This window comes from Camelus ferus, chromosome X, assembly GCF_009834535.1.
Source record: "Camelus ferus isolate YT-003-E chromosome X, BCGSAC_Cfer_1.0, whole genome shotgun sequence".
Lineage (NCBI taxonomy): Eukaryota > Metazoa > Chordata > Mammalia > Artiodactyla > Camelidae > Camelus > Camelus ferus.
This window is the reverse complement of record NC_045732.1, coordinates 18,176,217-18,198,174: the sequence shown is the minus strand read 5'-3', so window position 1 is coordinate 18,198,174 and position 21,958 is coordinate 18,176,217. Positions and strand designations below refer to the sequence as shown.

Below are 21,958 nucleotides of genomic sequence, written 5' to 3'. Positions count from 1 at the left end.
GAACCTTTGAAAGAAAGACAATGACAATCTCTAGGCTAATAAAACAATTTTTATTACTTAAACAAAGAACAACCTTTAAACTCTAAACTGGGCAGTAAGGGAGAGCATCCCTTCCCGAGAAGGGTGTTCTGGGGAGTAGGCAGGAGGGGCGGGTGGGCAGGAGGAGGCAAAGGGTTGGCTCTCAGCGGTGCTTCCTGAATGCGGGCTCTGCAGGGTGGGAGAGGTGGCTCTGGGCTTGGGGGTCCTGCCCAGGGGAGATGGGCGGGGGGGGGGGTCCGAGGGGGCCGGGGGTAGTCAGGCCCGAGTCAGTGTCCTCCTCTCAGTCGCGGTTGCACTGGGAGCTGGAGCTTCTCAGAGGCCCAGTCTTGGGCACAAAGGACCGGACGACGCCATCTCTCCACACGGGCTGGAAGGCCGACAGCCTGCGCTCCGGGCTCTGACTGCTTCTCTTGGGGTCGGGGCTCTCAAACCAGAGCGGCCCGTCGAACTTCCTTTTCCCTTTCTTGCACTGGCTGAGGGCCCTCAGCACGGTCTCCTTGGCGCAGGGGTCGGGCTGCTCCTGGGCGGGGGGACAGCAGTAGATGCTCCCTCTGTGCTGAGGCGGGGCGATTTTGATGGTCACCAGGCTCCGGCTGCGGCGGGGGTTCCGGGCGGCCCACGGGTAACTCCTGCGACGGCCGAGAAGATCCAGCCCCACGGCGGTGCGGAGGGGCGGCCCGCTGGGAAAGCGCCTCCAGGCCTCGGGCAGCAGGGCCCGGCGGGCCGCGTCGTGGTCGCGGCGGCGGGGCGGGGCGGCAGGGGGCGGGCTGTCGCTCAGGACCGGGCGGATGCACACGATGGGGCAGTGATCGGGGCCCGGCAGGCGGCTGGTGCTGAGGGCGGGCCTGGGCCGCGGGGCCCGGCGCTCCCGGGCGGGGAGCGGCTGCGTGGCCTTGGCTGTGCCCAGGTAGCTGCTCAGGTAGCTGCTCAGGTAGCTGCCCATGATCGCGGGGCGGCGGCGGCGGCGGCGGGGCCTTCGAGGGGCTTCGGCTTCCGCACGTCCTCGGAGTCGGAGTCGTAGACGCGAAGCGCACAGGGCGAGGGCGACGGTTGGCTTTGGCTGTAAGCCCCGCGCACAGGGCGTCGGCTCCTCGAGGCCGTCCGGGCACGGGGTCCTGCGCGCGCAGATGCAGCGCCCCGCGGACATCCGGGTCTCGCGGGCGCCCGTGCTGCCTGAGGCGGTGAACCTCCTGCTTCCCACTTCCGCCCCGCGCTTGGTCTGGGCCCAGGGGCCTAGGAGTGCCTTGACTTTGCATGTGACGTGAAAGGGAGAAAATAGAATACTCTCTACCAGGTCTGAAAATTACAGAAAATTCACAGATGGGCCCTCTCTTTCATGATTGTAAAAATGAGCATAATGCACTTGAATGCTCCTTTAAGGAAAGAGCAAATTTACTTGTATTGGTAAAGGGGATGTGTGTTTTATTCTTCTAGAATGATTGCTAACGTCACTTACTGCAATTTTGCTCTTAAGGACATGGTGAAAGGCAGTCAGGATTTATGTTTTACCCCTGACATCTTTGGTTTAATGTGAACTCTCCTATAGTTTTCCTGCTTCATACATTTATATACAGATTTTCTCTATCTGAACACTAATGCCATTTCTTTCTTGTCATATCTACTGGTGATCCAGGTATATAGAATAGAATGAGTCACATTTCCAGTTACAGTTGGAAGCAGGTAACCACAAAAATAGTGTTGAAAGCCTGCTGGTAAATGATTATAGCACTTTGGTTTGGAGGTGTGTTACTGGACCAGCCTTAATCCTGGAGTGGGAGAGGGGCAGAAAGTCTGGCAAACAGAGGAAGCAACAGATTTGTCTGGTTCTAAGAGGTGGATGGCTGAATGAGGAGGACACTAAAAAGATCTTGATGCAGAGACACAAAAGGTTTCTCTATCAGAGGTACCCAAATGTTGAGGAAGTGGGGATGCCATCAGCTCACAGGTGATGGGCAGTGAGATACCTAACACCCTCTGAGTCATTCTCTTTTTGTCTTTTTTGTGGATTCCTTATTTAAGGAATGATCCCTCAGCGTATGATTTTGAAATAAAAGGAAATTTTCTGTATTATTTTCTTCTTAATTTTTTCATAATGGTAGAAATGATTTCATTTGTAACTAAGACACCTCTTAAGATTGTAATAACGTTAGAGTGGAATATCTAATGCAATTTCATATTTGCTTATAATGCATTTTTTTCTTCTTATCATCTGCAGGATTTCCCACGTCCTACTTTGCAATGTAACCCAGCGGGTGTCATTCTGGTTTGTGGTTACAGATCCTTCAAAAAATCACACCCTTCCTGCTGTGGAGATACAGTCAGCTATAAGGTAATCACTGCTGAATATGCCTTGTACTGGTAAATCAACTTGATTAATTCAGCTGTTTTCTTAGCTTTTGAGGAATTCTCTCTGCTTCACAGTGATTTATATATTAAGATGTCAAAGATTTCATTTTGTGGGTTTGTAGTAGGAATTAGTGTTGATCACTGGTTCTCCTCCAGGGGCACTTTGACCTCCAAGGGGACATTTGGCAACGCCTGGAGACATTTTTGTTGTATAGTTCTTGGGCGTGGCGGTAGGGAGGCCACCAACATTGAGTAGGTAGAAGTTAGGAATGCAGTTCACATCCCACTCTGCCCAGGACAGCACCTCACAGCAAACAGCTATTCGACCCCGAATGTCAGTGTTGTGGTTGAGAAGCCCTGGTTTAAATATTAACCAAGAATGTTTAGTACTGTCTTCTCTGACAAGAACACCTTGTACGGCACTATTGTGTGATGGTTCACCACATGCAGTCTCAAGTCTGAATGCTTAGGTTTTTAATTCTGGCTTCGCCTCTTGCTCACTATTTGAATATAGATAAGTTACTTCCCCTCCTTTTGCTTCCTCTTATCATCTATAAAACAGGAATAATTATGGTATTTTTCTCTCAGAGTTGTTGAGAAGATTAAATGTAAGGCATTTTGAGGGACAACTCATATCTTTGACTTTTATTTAAAAATCAAGAAAAATATTCACATTTTTTGGGTCTCTAAGGTCTTGCCTTTAGTCACTGTACAGTCTTTACTTTTAAAAGATACTTTTTGGGTGAAAAAGGAAAATCATGACTCTCAAACAAATTAAAAATAAATGCTATCAAAGATTTTATTATCTCATTAATTCATGAGGAAACTAGTAAGAGTTTAAAACCGGTTCAAAGGAGACTTCAAGGAAGCACACAAATATAGGAATTGAGGAATGGTGATATTCATTTAGGAAGAGATGCCCCAGGCTATCCATCAGGCAGTGTTTCACCAGACATAATTCTCCTTAATTTTCTGTGGACAAGAATCATTTACATTATATCAGTTTTCAACAGCCTATACATTTGCAAAATAACTCAAAGACAAAGGTGGAAATTGTCCAGAAAAGTCAGCTTGCTGGGCACTCAGTGATATTTTTCGCCCATTTCAAGTTTTAAACATTTTTTCCTGACAGTTCCCCTCCTCCTCTCCTTGGGATCATAACAAACTTTCAAAAGTGAAATGTATTCTTTACTTCTCAGAAGCAGAGGATGCCATTTGTTTTTATTTCCATTAATGTGTACTTTATTTGTGTCAAAACTTTGAATCCCACGCATGACTGGTGTTGGGCAAAGGTATATAGGAAGAACGAGTTCACAAAATAAACTATTTCCTGAAAAGGAAAGAGTGAAACAAAGCAACTCTCCTTACAAAGGGTTTACAAGTTACTGAAATGCGTATTAAACTCTTTACCAAAGAGAAATATCTAGTGAAAGAACTCTTGCTCTTTGTAAAATATTAACATTTAAGATAACAAGTATTTAATCAAATACCCAATGATTTTGTGCGAACAATCATCTATGTTTCTTGCTGAAGCAAAGGCATTGAGGATCTAGACCAATGGTAAATAATTTATTCTGCTTTAACAAGACGGTTTTAACTAAATTGTTTCTGCACTTCTGCCACTGAGAATACTGTTAAGACTCACCACCTAGGGAGCAAGAATTAGGAATATTGTATTTTATGAGAAAGGGGATTTTATTCAAGCTCTGTGACCTGAGACGGTTACAACGTAAATGAAGGCACTCTGGTTAAACCAGGCTTCAGTTAATGTGAGGAGGAGGAGTGAGTATTTGGGATGAAGGTGGAGGATGTAGATGAATATGTTCACAACAAAATGTCTGTTTCAAAGACCCTGGGAGGAGGAGCTATTTAGGGGGCAAGGATGGCTAATAGAATGATAATTTATATCAGGGAATAGATAGGGCTCATCAGGAGTGTATGAAAATAAAGGAAACAGTACCACGAGGGAAGGATTGAGTGGAAAGAAAGGAGATGGTACCTAGAGGGCAGGCAATAGGAATTTCAAGGCTGAAGAATCTATGTGGTTGGACAAAATAATACTCATTCCACCTAATGTTTGCATAATACTTTCTAGTTCACAAGGCATGTTCTGATGCATTTGTGGCATTTAGTATCAACAGTAATCATTTTTGAGTAATTATTATTATCCCTGGTTTATAAATGAGGCTCAGGGAAATTAATTGATTTGCTAAGGTCACCATGCTAGAAAAATAGTGAGGGCTTGAACCCAGGGATACTGCTACCACATCCAGTGATTTTTTTTTTCCCCTCTACTAGAATATCCACACTTACGGAATTAAGTGAAGGGATGACAGACCAGTTCTAAGATGTCTGTTTTAGATTTACTGTGAAGACCTGACCTTATTCAAGGCCAATCTTGGCTGGAAGATAACCATGGTGATTGACACCTATTGGGGATTTCAGCAGTGGTTGGAGATATAGTTTGTACTGAACTAGAACTTTTAATTAGCCTGAGTGCTAACCAACCAGGTAGACAGAATAAGAATGCAGAGCAACTTTGCATTTTACTCTGAATTATACCTTGGTAGTGGGGTTCATTATTTTGTAGCAAGGTTTGTGTTGCCACATTATCAATATTAAGTTATGAAAAAGGAAAACACTCTGTGGTTTGATAAAAATTATGTTAAAATTATCCCCTGCTGTAGATTTTCTGGCTGGAATTCTCCTTCACATTCATGAATAATCATGCCTCCCCATAGATGTTCATTTGCTAAAGAAGGTCTTTCCTGCTACCCTTCTGATCTCCAGAGATTGTCAAGCTATTACTCTTAGGTTCAAGACCTGCGCTGCCTTATACCATAGTCACCAGCCACGTGTAGTTCTCAAGCACTTGAAATGTATCTAGTCCAAGATTAGATATGCTCTAAGTGTAAAGTACACACTGAATTTCAAGGACTTAGCACAAAATAAAATGTGAACCAACTCAGTATTGATTACATGTTGAAATTATACTTTCTTGGATATATATTGGGCAAAAATATATTATTAAAATTAATTTTACCTGTTTCTTTTTACTTTTTAAAGAAATGGAGCTGCTAGAAAATTTTAAGTCACACGTGAAGCTCATATTATATTCTGTTTTTCAGTGCTGCTCTAGATGAACTCAGCTAGTCTAGTGTGAATTCAGTAAAGGCCATACAGTATCTCCAAGAAATCCTCTCACCAAATTTGCAAATTCCAATTAGAAATCACTTATTTCGTTTCAGTCAAATAAGTTTTTGCTACCACCCTCTCCCTAACTGTCACCACCACCAAAAGTGATTTTCCCTAGGAAAAGTAACGCATTTACCTTCATATTTTTCTAGACTTTTCGACTCCTAAAGCATAATTTACTTTAGTCATATGGAACTACTTGCAGTTTACAGAACAAATCATACTATGCCATGTCTCCAATTCCTGTGTTCTCTATACAGTCTGGTCTAAAGAATTCCTGCTTGTCCCTCAAAACACAGCTCAAAAGTTGCCTTCTTAGGAAAGCAGCCCTGACTTCTTACTGTGATATACTCACCCTTCTGCTGTCCTCCCACTGTGCCCCTAGTTAGCTCTTTCATAGAACTGTTTCTGCTGCACTGTGATTGTGGAGGGACTGACTGGCCTTTCTTCTAGACTGTGAGCTCCTTGGGTATTTTTATTTCACTTTGTATCTCCAACACCTAGCACAGTATCTGGTGCTTAGTAAGTTTTCAGCAAATGTTTGTTGAATTGAATGGAAAAAAAAGATCAAATCGATGGATTTGCAGCTGATCCTGACTTCAAGTTTTCTTTTCTGCCCCTGGTTTTCTTTTCTTCTCATGTTTATCACCCACTTTTTACATATTACTTTATCTTTTCGAGCTGTTGGTATTTATGTAAGCCACCTTAAATAGAACTCGGTCATTTTAATCTAGATGCTACCCGTCAGAAAATAAAACAGTGGGCAGAGATCACAACTCAGGACTTTGGGTTACTTCTAGGATATGCACAACAGTGGAGGGCAGCAGTGCCTAGACAGGCATCTCTCTGGCAGCCGGCAGTGCAGCTTATGAAAAGAAAACCACAGCATGACTGCCCTCATCAAACTGCCTTTTTAACCTGAAGTCTCATGCTAGGGGGATGTCCTGTTTATAGAGATAGTTATAATCATGGAGAAATAGGGCTATACCTTCTGTTTCTAATGTTTCTTCTAACTTGTTTTTAATCATCATTGTGTTTTAGAATGAATAGGAACCGGATCAACAATGCCTTCTTTTTGAATGACCAGACTCTGGAATTTTTAAGAATTCCTTCCACTCTTGCACCACCTACTGACCCACCTGTGCCCATCTGGATTATTATATTTGGTGTGATATTTTGCATTGTCATAGTTGCAACCATGCTATTGATTTTATCAGGAATCCAGCAACATAGAAGGTGAGATATCTAAAGGGAGTGATTTAAAGAGCATTTTCCTTTTGCCCTATGACTTGGAAAAATGAAAGGATTTTCCCCTAGCTGAAGATAAACCCTTATCTGAACCCAAAAACAATTGGTGATTTTCAAAACATTTCTTATGCTCTTGTTTTTATAGACTTTCTGGAGTTCATTGTTCCTTATTTAACTATGACTCCTTCCATTACTGTCTTTGTTTCTATTCTACACCATGTAAATATTTCATTTCTAGAGTTGATTTTAATATTTGTGTTATGATTTAGTAAGCTGGATATAGAGAGCTAAGCAGACTTTCTGGGTAGGCAGAGTTGATCTTTGGTAGTTATCCACCTCCAGATGCCAGTAGTTCCACAGGCCTTTTCATGCCTCCCCACCTTGGCCTGCCTCTTCCAATGTCTGCAGCTGCCATCTTGTGCCATGTACTTTTGCGGTGTTTTATACTTCCCACCCCTTGATAGACGGTAATCCCTCTAGTGCCTATGATTTTATATAGACCCGTGGCCTTTGAATCAACTCCCTTCATCAAAATCACCTGGAACACTTGTTTAAAATGTAGGTTCCTTTTCCCTACCACAGACCCACTAATGTCAACTATCTGAAGGAGATGCATTTTTTAAAATTGAAGTATAGTTGGTGTACAATTGGAGGAGATGCATTAGAATGAATATCTAGGCTATTCTAATTCACTTAGTTTGAGAGCTTCCAATTTAACTATTTACATATAGATTCCCATTGCTGAAGTTCATTTGCCTGGATTCTGGGGCACGCGCAAACTTTGCTGTCTAAATTATTGACATTACTTCAAGAGAGAATTTCCGACCAGTGGGAGAATTACTAAGGTAGAGAAGAGGCAAGATTTCTCAGTACAGTGAAAGGAGAAAATACTTTTGTTTGCAAGTACCTCTGATCCAGAGATGAAGTGGAGAGAGTCTTCAACTCTTTAGTAGACATTTTGATGCTTCTAAACCTTCCTTTCTGATACCAAGGAAGAGGAATTCTGGTAAGTGGGAATCACAAGAACATGAATTGGTTTTCTGAAAGATTGGTGCCCACACAGAATGTGCGGGTTATGTTTGGCCAAGTATGTATTCACCTACGTGTTTCTCCTGAGCTTTTCTAGTTTCCATATGTTTCACCCTGATTGCTAGCAGAAGGTAATCATTTTAAATTTGGGGCTTTGCAATTTTTTTCACAAATAGTAAGTGAAGTGCTATGGAATAAATATGATTTATGTCTAGTTCCTGAATTAAACTCAAAAGATTAAGATCAAGTTGTACTTGCTTAATTTTCTTTTTTTTTTATTTTTTAAGCTTTTTTGGAGGAGGGGGGTAATTAGGTTTGTTTGTTTATTTATTTAAAATTTTTTAATGGATGTACCCAGGATTGAACCCAGGACTTTGCACAAGCTAAGCATGCTTTCTACCATTGAGTTATACCCTCCCCCTTCTTGCTTGATTTTGTTGATCTTGGCATGACAAATAATACTAAGAGATTTGATACAAATTGTTCATTTGTATCCATTAAGAAATAGTCTCTTGCAGTATTTGAATACCTTTATTTAATATCTTTAAGTATCCTGAAATGCTATGATTCTGTGGTTTCTAACAGTTGTAACCTTTGTGAATTCACCTCATCTCCTTGGTTGCCAGTTTCCTCACTAGTGGGATATAGTGTAGGAGTTAGAAGAATGGACTCTGGAGATAGACTGCTTAAATTCAAAGTATTTATTGCCTAGACTCTGCTCCTGTGCATAATCCATTAACTGTGGATATCAGGAAGCACAGGCAATGAGTCAAGGAAACCAAGCTCAACAGAATATGGTTTGTGGTGCTCGAGTTAAGTTGGTTAAATTTTTCTTTACTGTCTGTGCATAAATAACTTTGCTAGAGTGACAATGGGGTACATTAGAAATAATTCATTTGGTGGAATCAAAAGAGTTAATGCGGTAGCGTGCTTACAGTAGTGCCTGGCGCACAGTGAGCGCTCAATAAGTGTTAGCTGTTACTAGTATTTTATTATCCTGCCAGTTGTTGGTCTTTCAGCTAGTTTGCACTGGGATCAGCTATCTCTTTCCTTCTGAGCAGATTCTGCAGTAATATAATAATTGGGTGTGTAGCATCATAATCTGTTGCCTGGGAGAGGTGAGGCTGTTGTCACAACCTTGCCTTCACAAATTTATTTCGTGTTCAAACTAGGAAAGCAGATGGACAGATCTCCTGTGTAAACCTGGAGAGCATCAATAATTAGGAAATACAGTCAGGACAGTTATGACAACCCTCTGAAGATAAATTGATTTGTTGTGTTTTACGTCTGATACAATCTGTGGTGGGTTTCTCTTGGGTAAAGTATTGCTCCAAAGGTGAGGAGAGGGTGCAGTTTGGAGTGGGAGAGCCCTGATAATTGTGATGAAAGCCTTTTCTAATTGTAGGAAAGATGGGAGTTACCCCTCAAAGCCTTTAGTATTGAGGAAGACAAAGATTTGCTCAAGAATTCAATCCATACGTTAGATAATAAATGGACATAATTTCTGTAACAAAATCTTAAACCTAGAAGACGAGGAGGGAATACAGTGTCATCTAAATCACCATTCTGCTTCTATGAAGAAGAGTGCCAGTGTCATTTAAGATATATGCATATTTAAACTTACTATTGAGGACATTTCTCAAGTAAAGCTTTAACAATTCTGTGAGGTGTGTCAATACAGCATTGCATTGATTATTCAGAACCACTGGGTGGAAAGTGTGCAGTCATTGGGGCCCAAACTAGTTGAACTCAAATACTAACTATACCCTTTAGCTGAATGATTTTGGTTGAATCATCTAATTTCCATGGGTCTGTTTCTCCACCTGTAATAAGGAGATAATGCCTCATGGAGCTTCCATGGGGATTGGGTGAGGTAAATGTGTATAAAGTACCCAGGATATAATATGCACTAAATAAACAGTAACTGTTATCATTCAAGATGAACTTAACCTATTTCTGTGATTAAGGGATACTAGAAAAGGATCTCTTTTCCATCCAGATGTTGCCACCAGACTGTAGAAAATTTTCCAGTTCAATGGCTCATTTCTTGGGATTTTATTAGTTAACGAACACCTATCTTAAAAGGCAAATGATCTTCTTAGGTCTGCTGGTTACTATAATAGCGGTAAGCTAGTTAACCAGCTCTCTAAAAAAAATACCTGATTTGTAGCATTTGCTGACTTCTTATGAAGTCTGGAATTTCTGAATATTTAACAGTCACCTCTTGTAAGCCTGTACTAGCCAGTTTCAGGACTCTATTACAACTGCCACCTTTTCGTGAGATAATTTGAGGAGATTGCCTCTCTGTTACCGTCTACTGAGAATAGGAGTTTGTGGAAATGAGAGATTTGTTGAAGGAAAAAAGTTGGGAAGGTTTTTTTTTTTTTAACCTTTGGGCAACAATTAGGGAGTTGAATAGGTGGGAAGGCAACGAAGATGAGCTGCATATACTTCACAATGATGTTTGTACTAAATCTGTGTCTAGCTCTAGCCTGGAAGTAGATATTTCAGTTCTCTGGTCAGCTTTATGATGCTGGTGATGATGATAATGATGGTGGTGATAATGGCAATGGTGATGGTAGATGATGATGGTGACAATGATGATTGTGATGGTGAGGGTGATGTGATAATGGTAATGATCATGAAGTTGCTGATGTGAGGTGTATTTTAGTTGAAAGAGCACTGGATCAGTACTCTCAGTTTTGGGTTCCAGTCTCAGGCCCTGGCATTTATTAGCTGAATGGCCTTGATCTGGTGACATATGGATAATGAGGATAATATTTTCTTAAATAGTTAGGATGATGGGAAGGCAAGATTAGAGAATACACACAAGTGCTTTATGCACTGGAAGGTGCTCTATCAATGTAAAGTACTATAGCACCACCATCAAAAAGCAGTTACAAAGTGCTAATTCTATATAACCTGGCACTTTGTGCTATAAAAGAAGAGTCACAGCACAATTTCAGACTTTCATGTATATGGTAGGATTAATTCATGAATCCCATATATAAGCAGATTGTTATAATGTTAGGGTCCTTAACAATGATATAAATCCATCTCTCCAGAAGCCAAGGCCCAGAGAGATAAAAATATCTTATTCCTTTATTGACTATCCGTTCTGTGATAGGAGATATAGAACTATATAGAACCATCTCTTCCATACTGTGGAAGAGACGTACATAGATAACATGGATGGTCCTTGTCTACAGGGAGATTATAATCTTATAGTTGGTAACAAAGCAAGGTCAAGGACTCAGGACCCAGAACCCTAGCTAATCCTCACAGTTGAACAGAGTCACTAGTAAATTCACTTGGTTTATTTCTGGTTATATTTCTATTCCCATAAAGTCAATAGTAACAGAAGGGCATTTGGATTTCTATACATCTTTTCACACAAGGCACTGAGACTCAGCCAACATTTTCATATACTGAAATTTTACATTCTTATAAAGTCTTAAATGAACAAATAGTCTTGAAAATAGAATTGTAAATAAAATCAGAACTATTAGAGCTAATAATTGTTTTACTTTGCTGTTCTTAAATGTACACGCTCAATAAGCAATCTAATATGTGTTTTGAGTGAAGCCTGGGGAGATTAAATAGAGTTCTATCTGGGTCCGCTCCTTTCACCAGTCTTGTCCCATTCTGAAAGACAAGTTGCTCCACATATTTGAATCTCAGCTCCTTCATTTGAAAAACAGGGATAATAATAAAATCTGTATAGTGTTTGCAATAGGAATTAGATGAGATGATGTGTACACTTAGTCTGGCTTCTGCCATGTAATAGGTACTGGTTTCTGTTGGTTTTGCTATCACAGGGCTGATAAAAAGTGATCTGCCTACAAGCAGTCATATGGTTAGAAAGTAGGGGTCCCAGTATTTAAGCCAGTTGGGCTTGATGCCAAAGCCCACCAGTCTCACTGTGCTGCAGTGCCTACTGAAGTTATTCCAGCAACACTGCTATTTTCCTCGGGAATCATCCATACTGATTATGATGACAGTCCCAATTCCCCAATAATTAAAATCATATTTGTCCTTGGTTGCTTTTCTGGCTGTTCTTGGGCCTTGGCTTTTCAGCCCTATCTTGTTTGAAAGGAGACAGAAATACTCTTTCTGCTTTTAGCTGCTACTACTTTGTCTTTGGCAAACCCTGTTCCTCAACACCCCCTACCTACGTGGGCCACCCAATACAGGCAAATCTCGTTTGATTCTACTTTACTTTATTGTGCTTCACAGATATTGCATTTTTTTTACAAATTGAAGGTTTCTTCCAACCCTGCATCAGACCAGTCTATTGGCACCATTTTTCTAACAGCATTTGCTCACTTTGTGTCTCTGTGTCACATTTTGGTAATTCTTGCAATATTTCAAACACTTTCATTATTATTATATTTGTAATGGTGATCTGTGATCAGTGATGTTACTGTTGGTGAGCAATGTTGTTGACCTTGCTATTGGAATTATTTTGGGGCTCCACAGACCATGCCCATATAATGCTGAGTGTTGTGTATTCTGACTGCTCCACTGTTCTCCATCTTTCTCCTTCTCCTGAGGCCTCCCTATTCCCTGAGACACAATAATATTGAAATCAGGCCAATTAATAACCCTGCAATGACCTCCAAGTGTTCAAGTGAAAGGAAATGTCAGAAGTCTCTCACTTTAAATCAAAAGCTAGAGATGACTAAGCTTAATGAGGAAGGCGTGTTGAAAGCCAAGATAGGCTGACAGCTAGGCCTCTTGCACCAGTTAGCCAAGTTTTGAAAGCAAGGGAAAAGTTCTTGAAGGAAATAAAAAGTGCTACTCCAGTAAACACACAAATGATAAGAAAGCGAAACAGCTTTATTGCTGATGTGGAAAAAGTTTTAGTAGTCTGGATGGAAGATCAAACCAGCCACAACATTCCCTTAAGCCGAAGCCTAATCCAGAGCAAGGCCCTAACTTTCTCCAATCCTATGAAGGCTGAGAAAGGTGAGGAAGCTGCAAAAGAAAAGTTTGAAGCTACCAGAGTTTGGTTCATGAGGTTTGAGGAAAGAAACCATCTCCATAATTTGAAAGTGCAGCATGAAGCAGCCAGTGCTGATGTAGAAGCTGCAGGAAGTTATCCAGGAGATCTAGCTCAGATCATTCATGAAGGTGGCTACACTAAACAGCAGATTTTCAAGGTAGATGAAACAGCCTTCTATTGGAAGAAGATGCATCTAGGAATTCCATAGCTAGAGAGGAGAAGGCAGTGCCTGGCCTCAAAGCTTCAAAGGACAGGCTGACTCTCTTGTTAGGGGCCACTGTTGTAGCCAGTGCTCACTTACCATTCCGAAAATCCTAGGGCCCTTAAAAATTATGATAAATCTACTTTGTGTGTGCTCTATAAATGGAACAACAAAGCCTGGATGACAGCACATCTGTTTACATGGCTCACTGGATATTTTAAGGCCATTGTTGAGACCTCCTATTCAGGAGAAAAGACTCCTTTCAAAATATTACTGCTCGTTGACAATGCATCTGGTCACCTCAGCTCTGATGGGGCTGGACAACAGGATTGTTGTTGCTTTCAGGCCTGCTACCACAACATCTGTTCTGCAGCTCATGGATCAAGGAGCAACTTCAAGTCTTATTATTTAAGAAATACATTTTGTAAGACTGTAGCTGCCCTGAAAAGTGATTCCTCTGATGGATCCAGGCAAAGTAAATTGAAAACCTTCTGGAAAGGATTCAGCATTCTAGATGCCATTAAGATCATTCACGATTCATGGGAAGAGGTCCAAATATCAACATACATAGGAGTTTCGAAGAAATTAATTCTAACCCTCAGGGATGACTTTGAGGGGTTTAAGGTGTCAGTGGAGGAAGTAACTGGAGATATGGTAGAAATTGCAAGAGAACTAGAAATGGAGCCTAAATATATGACTGAATTGCTGCACTGTCATGATAAAACTTTAACAGATGATGAGTTGCTTCTTATGAATGAGCCAAAAAAGTGGTTTCTTGAGATGGAGTCTCCTGCTGGTGAAGGTGCTGTAAAGATAGTTGAAATGACAACAAGGGATTTAGAATATAACATAAACTTAGTTAATAAAGCAGCAGCAGAGTTTGAGAGGACTGACTCCAATTTTGAAAGAAGTTCTCCTGGAGGTAAAATGCTATCAAACAGCATTGCATGCTACAGAGAAATCAGTCAGAAAAGGGAGAGTCAACTGAAGCTGCAAGCTTCACTCTTGTTTTATTTTAAGGAATTGCCGCAGCCACCCCAGCCTTCAGCAGCCATCAGCATTGAGGCAAGACCCTCCACCAGCAAAAAGATTACGACTTGCTGAAGACTCAGACAATGGTTAACATTTTTTAGCTCTAAAGTATTTTGAAATTAAGATATGTACAATTTTTTAGACATCATGCTATTCCACATTTAATAGACTACAATACAGTATAAATGTAACTTTTATATGCACTGGGAATCCAAAACATTCATCTGGCTGGCTTTATTGTGGTCATTTGGAACCAAACCTGCATTATCTCCAAGGTGTGCCTTTACTTTTTCTGTCCCCTCTTTTGCCCCTCTTCTCTCTGGACTTAGGAGAAATACCCACTCTAAAGGCTCCTAAGAGCTAGTTTCAGGTGTTTGAGTCATGGGTTTGTTTTTCTTTTTAATCCTCTTCCTGAATCACCTGACATTGCAGGAACAGCGGAAGTCATTAGCACTCAATTTTATTCTTCAGTAGAAAGAATTCATGTTTTTAGCAGAACATTGAGTCAGAATGATCCCAAAAGATAATTAAGTTTTATTATTCTTACAGCAATGCGCAGGCAGTGAATCAGTTTATTACAGGACACACTACGAAATGTGACAAAGGGCTGTATTACTGTTAGATAACCTTTGAGCTTCTTATCACGTCCACCAGCCCACAAATTAGTGACACTGCAGTTTGTGAAGCCCAGCAATGCCAAGACTCTGAACAACTGGATCTAAGGTCACGAAAGAATAATATGTACCTAATTTGCCTTGAACACAGCTCAGATTGATAAATTTCCACAGCGATTTCACTCAGAATCATTTTGGTTGAGAAATCCTTCTAAAGAAGAGAACCTTGTCTTCGTCCATTTGCAGCTCCCTTTTTAGTTCTCCCCCATTCCTTTGTGATGCCCAGTGGATTATTTCTCCTTTGTGGTTGGGGAGGGGGAGGCAAGATTTCTTGCCATGATCTGCCAAGCATCCAGCTCTCAGCGATTTTTCTTCTAACACCATAAAAATATTTTTTAACTGAAGAAACTGGCAGATGAACACTGGCAACCGTTATTTCTAAGACTACCATTGCATTTCCACGTACCTCAGAATGCTCCATCTACTAAGATTTTTATAATATGAATTTCATACTTATCTTACATACACAAATTTCAGGGTAGAACTTGACTATTTAAAATCTGATAAGAGTGGATTGCCAAGATGGCGGAGTAGAAGGATGCATAGCTCATCCTCTCCCACAAATACACCAAAAATTACACCCACAGATGAAACAATTCACACAAAATACCTACTGAACTTTGGCAGAATATCTCTTACTTCAGAAATACAAGAGGCTTCCTCACAAAAACGGGTAAATAACAAGTTTCTTCTGTATGGCATAGGGAACTGTATTCAATATCTTGTAGTAACCTATAATGAAAAAGAATATGAAAATGAATATATGTATGCACATGTATAACTGAAACATTATACTGTATACCAGAAATTGTCACATTATAAACTGACTATATTTCAATAAAAAATTGAAAGCTATTTATTACTCACTACAGACCTGATGAGGAATGATTTTGGGAGAAATTGCATGAGCTAGGCATTTTTGATGATAATTTATAAATATACATTTGTCACTAGGGTGTTATTCCTACTGAAATATCTTCTCTCTTTTATAACCCATAAAAATGAGGGAGGGAGGATGAGTGAAATTTGGCATTTTTCTTTTTTACTGAGCCCTTTCTTTTCACTTTAGAGCAAGAACTGTGTCTCTTCCAACACACAGTAGGCACTCAAAACATAGTTACTGAATGAATGTTGGATACTATGAATGGAAGTGATGTGTTTGATGGTTATAGAATGTCAATTGCCTTTGCTTTCTGGAGGACATGGAAAGTGATGATACCCCTGTCTACAGGAGGAGGGACCAAAATATTCTAGTCCTCTGGTAGGTGATTTCACCTGGCTGGAGGACCCATCATGCCACCCCAACCAGCACTGATTGCTGGTCACTTATGCTTGGAATGGACAGTGCAGTGTCTTCACCCTGAGGAAGGGAAAACACAGCAGCCTGTTCTTACCCAGGTCTCTGGGACTACAACCCCCAACTTCCACTGCTGGCATTGGGCCTGTAGTGACACACTTTGACATTTGACAGTGGCATGTATAATGACAAAATACTTTCAAGTGATGACAGTGAGCTCTACAGTATTGCAACGCTGCTTTACTTTTCTTTATGAACTCCACCTATTTGAAAGTATCTAATAAACCATCAGTAAACCCTAGAAAAATCTACTCTAACTCCTAATTCCTAAGGTATGAAAATGAGTATTTTCCTCCATTCATTTGAAAAAAATATCTAGAGATACAAGAAATATCATGTGTGTGTATTTCCTCTTTTCCTTCCTTCCTTCCCTCTTTCTCTTGTGGTGGACCCCATTCAAAATCAACCTTGGACTCCTGTCTGAGTAACTTTGCCCAAAGCATAAGTCCATCCATCCATCCATTTGTTTGTTCCATCTCTTAACTACCATCTATTCATCCATCCATCCACCCATCCATTTATCGACCTATTGATTTATCATCCAGCCAAACAATCATTGATCTACATTCATTGATCCAGCCATTTATCTGTCTGTCTAACTAGCTAGCCAGCCACTCATATGTGTGTCCATCCAACTCTAAGCCCATTAGTTGAGTGGCTACTCTATACTGAGTCCAGTTCCGCTGTTTTACAAAATATCTTTTAATTTGGATTTGTCTGATTAGTTCCTCCTGAGAGAGTCAGATCAAAAAGAGTTGGTGATGGAGTGAGGCAGGGACACAGAACACAGAATTTTATTAAAAAAAATCTATCTATCTACCCATATGTGTGTGTGTGTGTGTGTGTGTGTGTGTGTATTTTTATTCTTGGTACATCACATTTGGAGGCACTTGCCAATTTGTCTCATTGTTAGTGATGTTCACCAAATTTCTCCCTTTTCAAAATACAAATGTCTCTTTATGATATGTACATTGCTTATAAGGGTGTTACATTGAGACCCTGTGAATATCCTGTTCCCTAATCATCTCACTCAAGGGTTTAGTATCCATTGATGAACCTCCTTAGAATCAATTATTATATGGTGATTTTCTTTTTCTGTTACAGCTTCTATATTAGTTGTCATTCTTTTGTAAACAAGAGCTGTCTTTTCGCTCTCCCTTCTTCCACCATATTTTTTAAAGACTTTAAAATGGACTCTCATGTAGGACTAATAGGAAACTACCTTAATCATCAATGGAGCATCTTCACCACCTCCTCACCCACTAGAGACTCACTAAGGTTCTAAGGGACTTTCATAATGGTGGGAGTCCATCCTGGTCACCACAGCAATGTCCACCATCCCAGCCATGTGATCCATTCAGGTCTGCCTCTTTGGGGTTTCCACAGATTTCTGGGACAAGAGAATCTTTGACAAGTCTGGGAGCCTCATGCCTAACATCATGCCTCCATGGTGCCCCAACATCTAACTTGTGATAATCCTCAGGGAAATTCTTCTTCCCCCTGGCTGCCTAGAGGTACCCACATCTCTTTTCTCCCCCACCTCTATGATATCAAGCATAATTGGCTCAGTGTCTTGGTCTTTCACAAAAGACAGGAACACTCTTTAAATTCAAGGCTACAACTTTCCATACTTCAAGGAAATATTAAGGGCCTGGTATTAACTTGTGTTGGGTAGCAGGGTCTACAAAGGGTCTGAGAATAAGTAACTTAAAAATGTATCCTGTTATATAGAGTGTTTTGAAATGACCTGGAATTACAGCTATGAGTTGTAATGTAATTAGTAAAATGTGTTCTGAGTTCCAAAAACCTGACTCACAGATGAATGCAGCTGTTCTGTAATGAGTAGAGCCAACAGTGCTGTCTACAATTTATAGTGGTTATGTCCTTTCTACAAAGTAATATGGATTTACTTCTTGATATCTCATTTCAATCTGATTTTTATTCAACATTTGCAGATCATTAATTTGCAAATATTATAAGAGGAATTTATTACTTTTTAAAATTCAGTTTTTCTTAAATTGTTCTCCTAGAGTTATGTCTTTAACTTGCCAAGTTATACATTTTCTTCACATTCCGTCACGCAATTTGTGTGTGTGAATGTACATGTGTGTACATGTGTATATGTGTTTGTATACAAGCATTTGTTCATATACATATTCATATATATTCTACTATTCCAAATAAAACCACTTGTTCTGATATGTGTGTGTGTGTGTGTGTATATATACACACACACACACACATATATATATAATCCATGCAGACTTCTAATCTTGATAGCATCTTTTTTTACCTCATCAGCTCTTTATGATCTTTGAAATTTATTTTAAAATACACATCATCAATTTTTCCATTATTCTACGGTTTCTCTTCCCCTTCTTGATCTCCATGCTTGTACAGAAGACCATGCTTTCTCTTCCTAGATGCCAATCATTCTCTTTATGTGCATTCAGGAAGAATGAAGGACCGTCTGAGATGGAAGACACTGAAGATAAGTGTGAAAACACAATCACAATTGAAAATGGCATCCCCTGTGATCCCCTGGACATGAAGGGAGGACACATCAATGATGCCTTTATGACAGAGGATGAGCGGCTCACCCCTCTTTGAAGGGCTGTTGTTTTGCTTCCCCATGAAACTCAACACTTGTTTCTGTACAACTGCTGAACATCACAATTTATCAAAGGCAGATTATATATTTTGTTTCACCATTCTTCTTTTGTAGGAAATTTTAAATGTGCATGAAATTGAAAGGCAATGAATTATACCCATGAAGACCATTGGAATCATAAGTGGTTGACCGTTCAAAATGTTCTGAAATATTTCTCTGACAACAGAGTGTGCAAGTGTAGTCATGTAATGTTTGTAGTTATTGGTGTTAAAGTACATTAGTATTTAAGCATCTCCAGAAATAAGGTCAGACCAGTATACACACACACACACACACACACACATATCACATTTTGAAGACCTAAGAAAATTTTTTCCAGTGGATAATGCCTATAATACAGTATATAAATCATCGACAATGGGCCCTTTTTAAATATCACTTACATCACTTTGTATATGACTAGATAAGCAAGAACAACAAGTAATTACTGTAAATGAGATGGATAAAAATGGGAGTGTTGATATACAATGTGGAATTTGATCCTATTATCATACCAACAGTTGCTTATATATATTTTCTGACTACCAGTCTCTAATAGGGTAGCTCTATTCATTGATTATTTCCACAATTTGTAAAAGTACAATCTATGCTAATTTAATAAAGTACTAAACATCTCTTTTTGATTAAGTGACTGATTGTGGTCTGAGATTTATTTTGACACTGCGGAACATACTAGGCCTAATTTTTTTTTATGTTATCTTTAACCTGCTCTTCAGCCCTAGAAATGAATTCTTTTTGTTGTATGTATCCTTGCTTGAAGACACCTTGTAGTTTTTAGATGTGATTTTACTTCCAGTTAGGCCGTGTATCATTTTAACTGCTGATAATAAATATTATACATTTATTAACAGAAAGAAAATTTGCTGCTCACTCTCCCAGTGCCATCACCCATAGTTGGTGTTACAGCAGTAGTCTCTCACTCCCTTCCCTGCCTCCAGTGAATACAAACTCTAAGATGGGTCATTGCATACACAAGGTTTACGGGGGCGTGATCTCAGGAGATACACCTGTAAGAAGTGAGGAAGGCAAGTGTGGCAGACAGACTCTAAGGTGTCCGCCATCTCCTGATCACGCCTTCATATCATTCCCCCTCCTTGAGTGAGGGGACCTGTGACTTGCTTCTAATGAACAGAATACAGCAAAGGTGATGAGATGTCACTCCTATGATTAGCTTATATTATGTCTGAGTCTGTCTTGCTAGCAGACTTGTTCTAGAGACTCTCCTTGCTGGCTTGATTAAGTGGCCATGCTGAGAAAGCCTACATGAAAGAAATTGTGAGCAGCCTCTAGAAATTGCTGGTGGCTGGCCTCTCAGCACCAAAGACAGCCTCCAACCAGCGGCCAACAAGAAGCTGCAATCCTCAGTCCTACAACCACAAGGAAATGAGTTCTGTCAACAACTGGAGTGAGTCTGGAAGCAGATTTTTCCCCAGTCAAGTCTCCAGATGAGAATGCAGTCTGGCCAACACTTTGATTGCAGCCTAAGCAGAGGACCCAGTTAAGCTGGGGCCAGACTCCTGACCCATGGACATTGTGAGATGAGAAATGTTTGTTTTTTAAGCCACTAAGTTAGTGGTCAAGTGTTAGGCAGCAATAGGAAACTAATCAAGTAGGATCAAGCAGAGGGAGAAGTGACCAGAAATATGGTTACATCAGAGGCCTCAGCCAGTCCTTCAGGGAGCTTAGGAGCTGAGGTTGTCCCTGACTAGCTAATGTGGCTGGATCTTTGTATCTCCACATTAGCCAGGTATGGCCATGGGTGCTCTCTGGGAGAGAATCTGCCCTTGGAAAAGGCGGTTCCCTGAGGCTGAGGGCAATTCTCATCGAAGGACTCAGCTCTGAGCCTTCAAAAGCCAATATTTCCAGAAGCTAGGGATGGGTATGTGGGCCCTGAAGGGGGTGCCTGGTGGACCCCCAGGTCCATTGATTGCATTGTAGCTTGGATGAATATCCAAAATTCAAACCTGATTCTGTGGTTTCCTAACAGAAAAGCTTTTAAAAATGGTTTCTTATTCTCTTTAGGAGAAAGCCAGATTCCTTAACACAGGGCCTGCTGCAGTTTGATTCCCACTTTCTTCTCTAACTTCATCTTTCACCCTTCTCCCCTTTCTGTCTCTCTGTCTCTCTCTCTCTCTTCCACCCAATCATAAAAGATCTCTCACTTCTCACAGGCCTTTGACCAAGCTTTTCCCTCTCCCTGGAACACGCTGCCCTGTCTTCCAGCCATTCCTCCAGCTTGTCCTTAGAGTTTCTCTCACTTAAACCTCTCATCCTCCTAGAAGTCTTTGCTGGACCTCCAGGTTTTGTGCTCCTAGACTGCCCAGATAATGATACTCATCTCATTATGCTAGAATTATACTACATTTAAATGCGTTTTTGTACAAGAAGGAGACCACAAAGGCAAGAGTGCTCTGGGGCCCACCTAAGTCTTCTAATACAGCCTTGTCTCCATAAACGTTTTCATAACTCGCTTCACTTTCCTCCTACCTCTAACCAGATAGAATTAACCATTGCCTTGTAACCTCACCATATCTATACATCTTTTCAGCTAATGATTATATTTCATTTTTTTTATTTGTTTACAATTCTGTCTTCACACTAAATGTTATGTTTTTAGTAGCAGTGTTCAAGTCACTTAGCACAGTGCCTTGTCTTCCTATTTCCTTCCCTTCCTTTCTCTCTTCCTTCTTTCTTTCCCTTAATCTGTGATGGTGAGCAAAATTGAAAACAGTCCATACCCGCATGGAGCTGAAAGTGTACATAGTCAGAGCTCAATAAATGTATGCTAATAAACAAGCAAATGAGATGGTGGCTGTTGCAAGCTCATAGTCATCCCTTCTGAGAGCAAAGCCTACGCCCTCTCTGTACGTGGAGGAGTTTGAATTTGTGGGTGCAACTTTTTTGACTTGGGAACCATATGGTCTTTAAAATTATTAGGACTTCCTTGTTTTTAGGAGAGGAATGAGATTTCAGTTGGCAGTATATTTTTACTAAAGAACTGTTTTCTATCTTACATCCTCTTGAGTTGTATACTCCAGAATAGGGTAGCTTTGCATATAGAATTGGTGAAACATCATCTGAATTCTGTCACTGTGCACTAGTAAGCATAATCCCAAACATGCATTCTCAAGAGGGTGGAAGTTGTTCTTGGTAGGGAGAA

General features: G+C 40.4%; 1 protein-coding gene across 1 annotated transcript; it reads left to right on the top strand.

Annotated features, from left to right (window-relative positions):
- Positions 1–1,840: 1,840 nt before the first annotated feature.
- On the top strand, positions 1,841–19,429 carry CLTRN (collectrin, amino acid transport regulator). The gene is made up of 4 exons (XM_006194202.3): positions 1,841–1,984; positions 2,255–2,368; positions 6,622–6,816; positions 18,581–19,429. Exons 1-4 carry the CDS (start codon positions 1,911–1,913, stop codon positions 18,735–18,737), a joined length of 540 nt encoding a protein of 179 aa, XP_006194264.3. The 5' UTR covers positions 1,841–1,910; the 3' UTR covers positions 18,738–19,429.
- Positions 19,430–21,958: the final 2,529 nt, after the last annotated feature.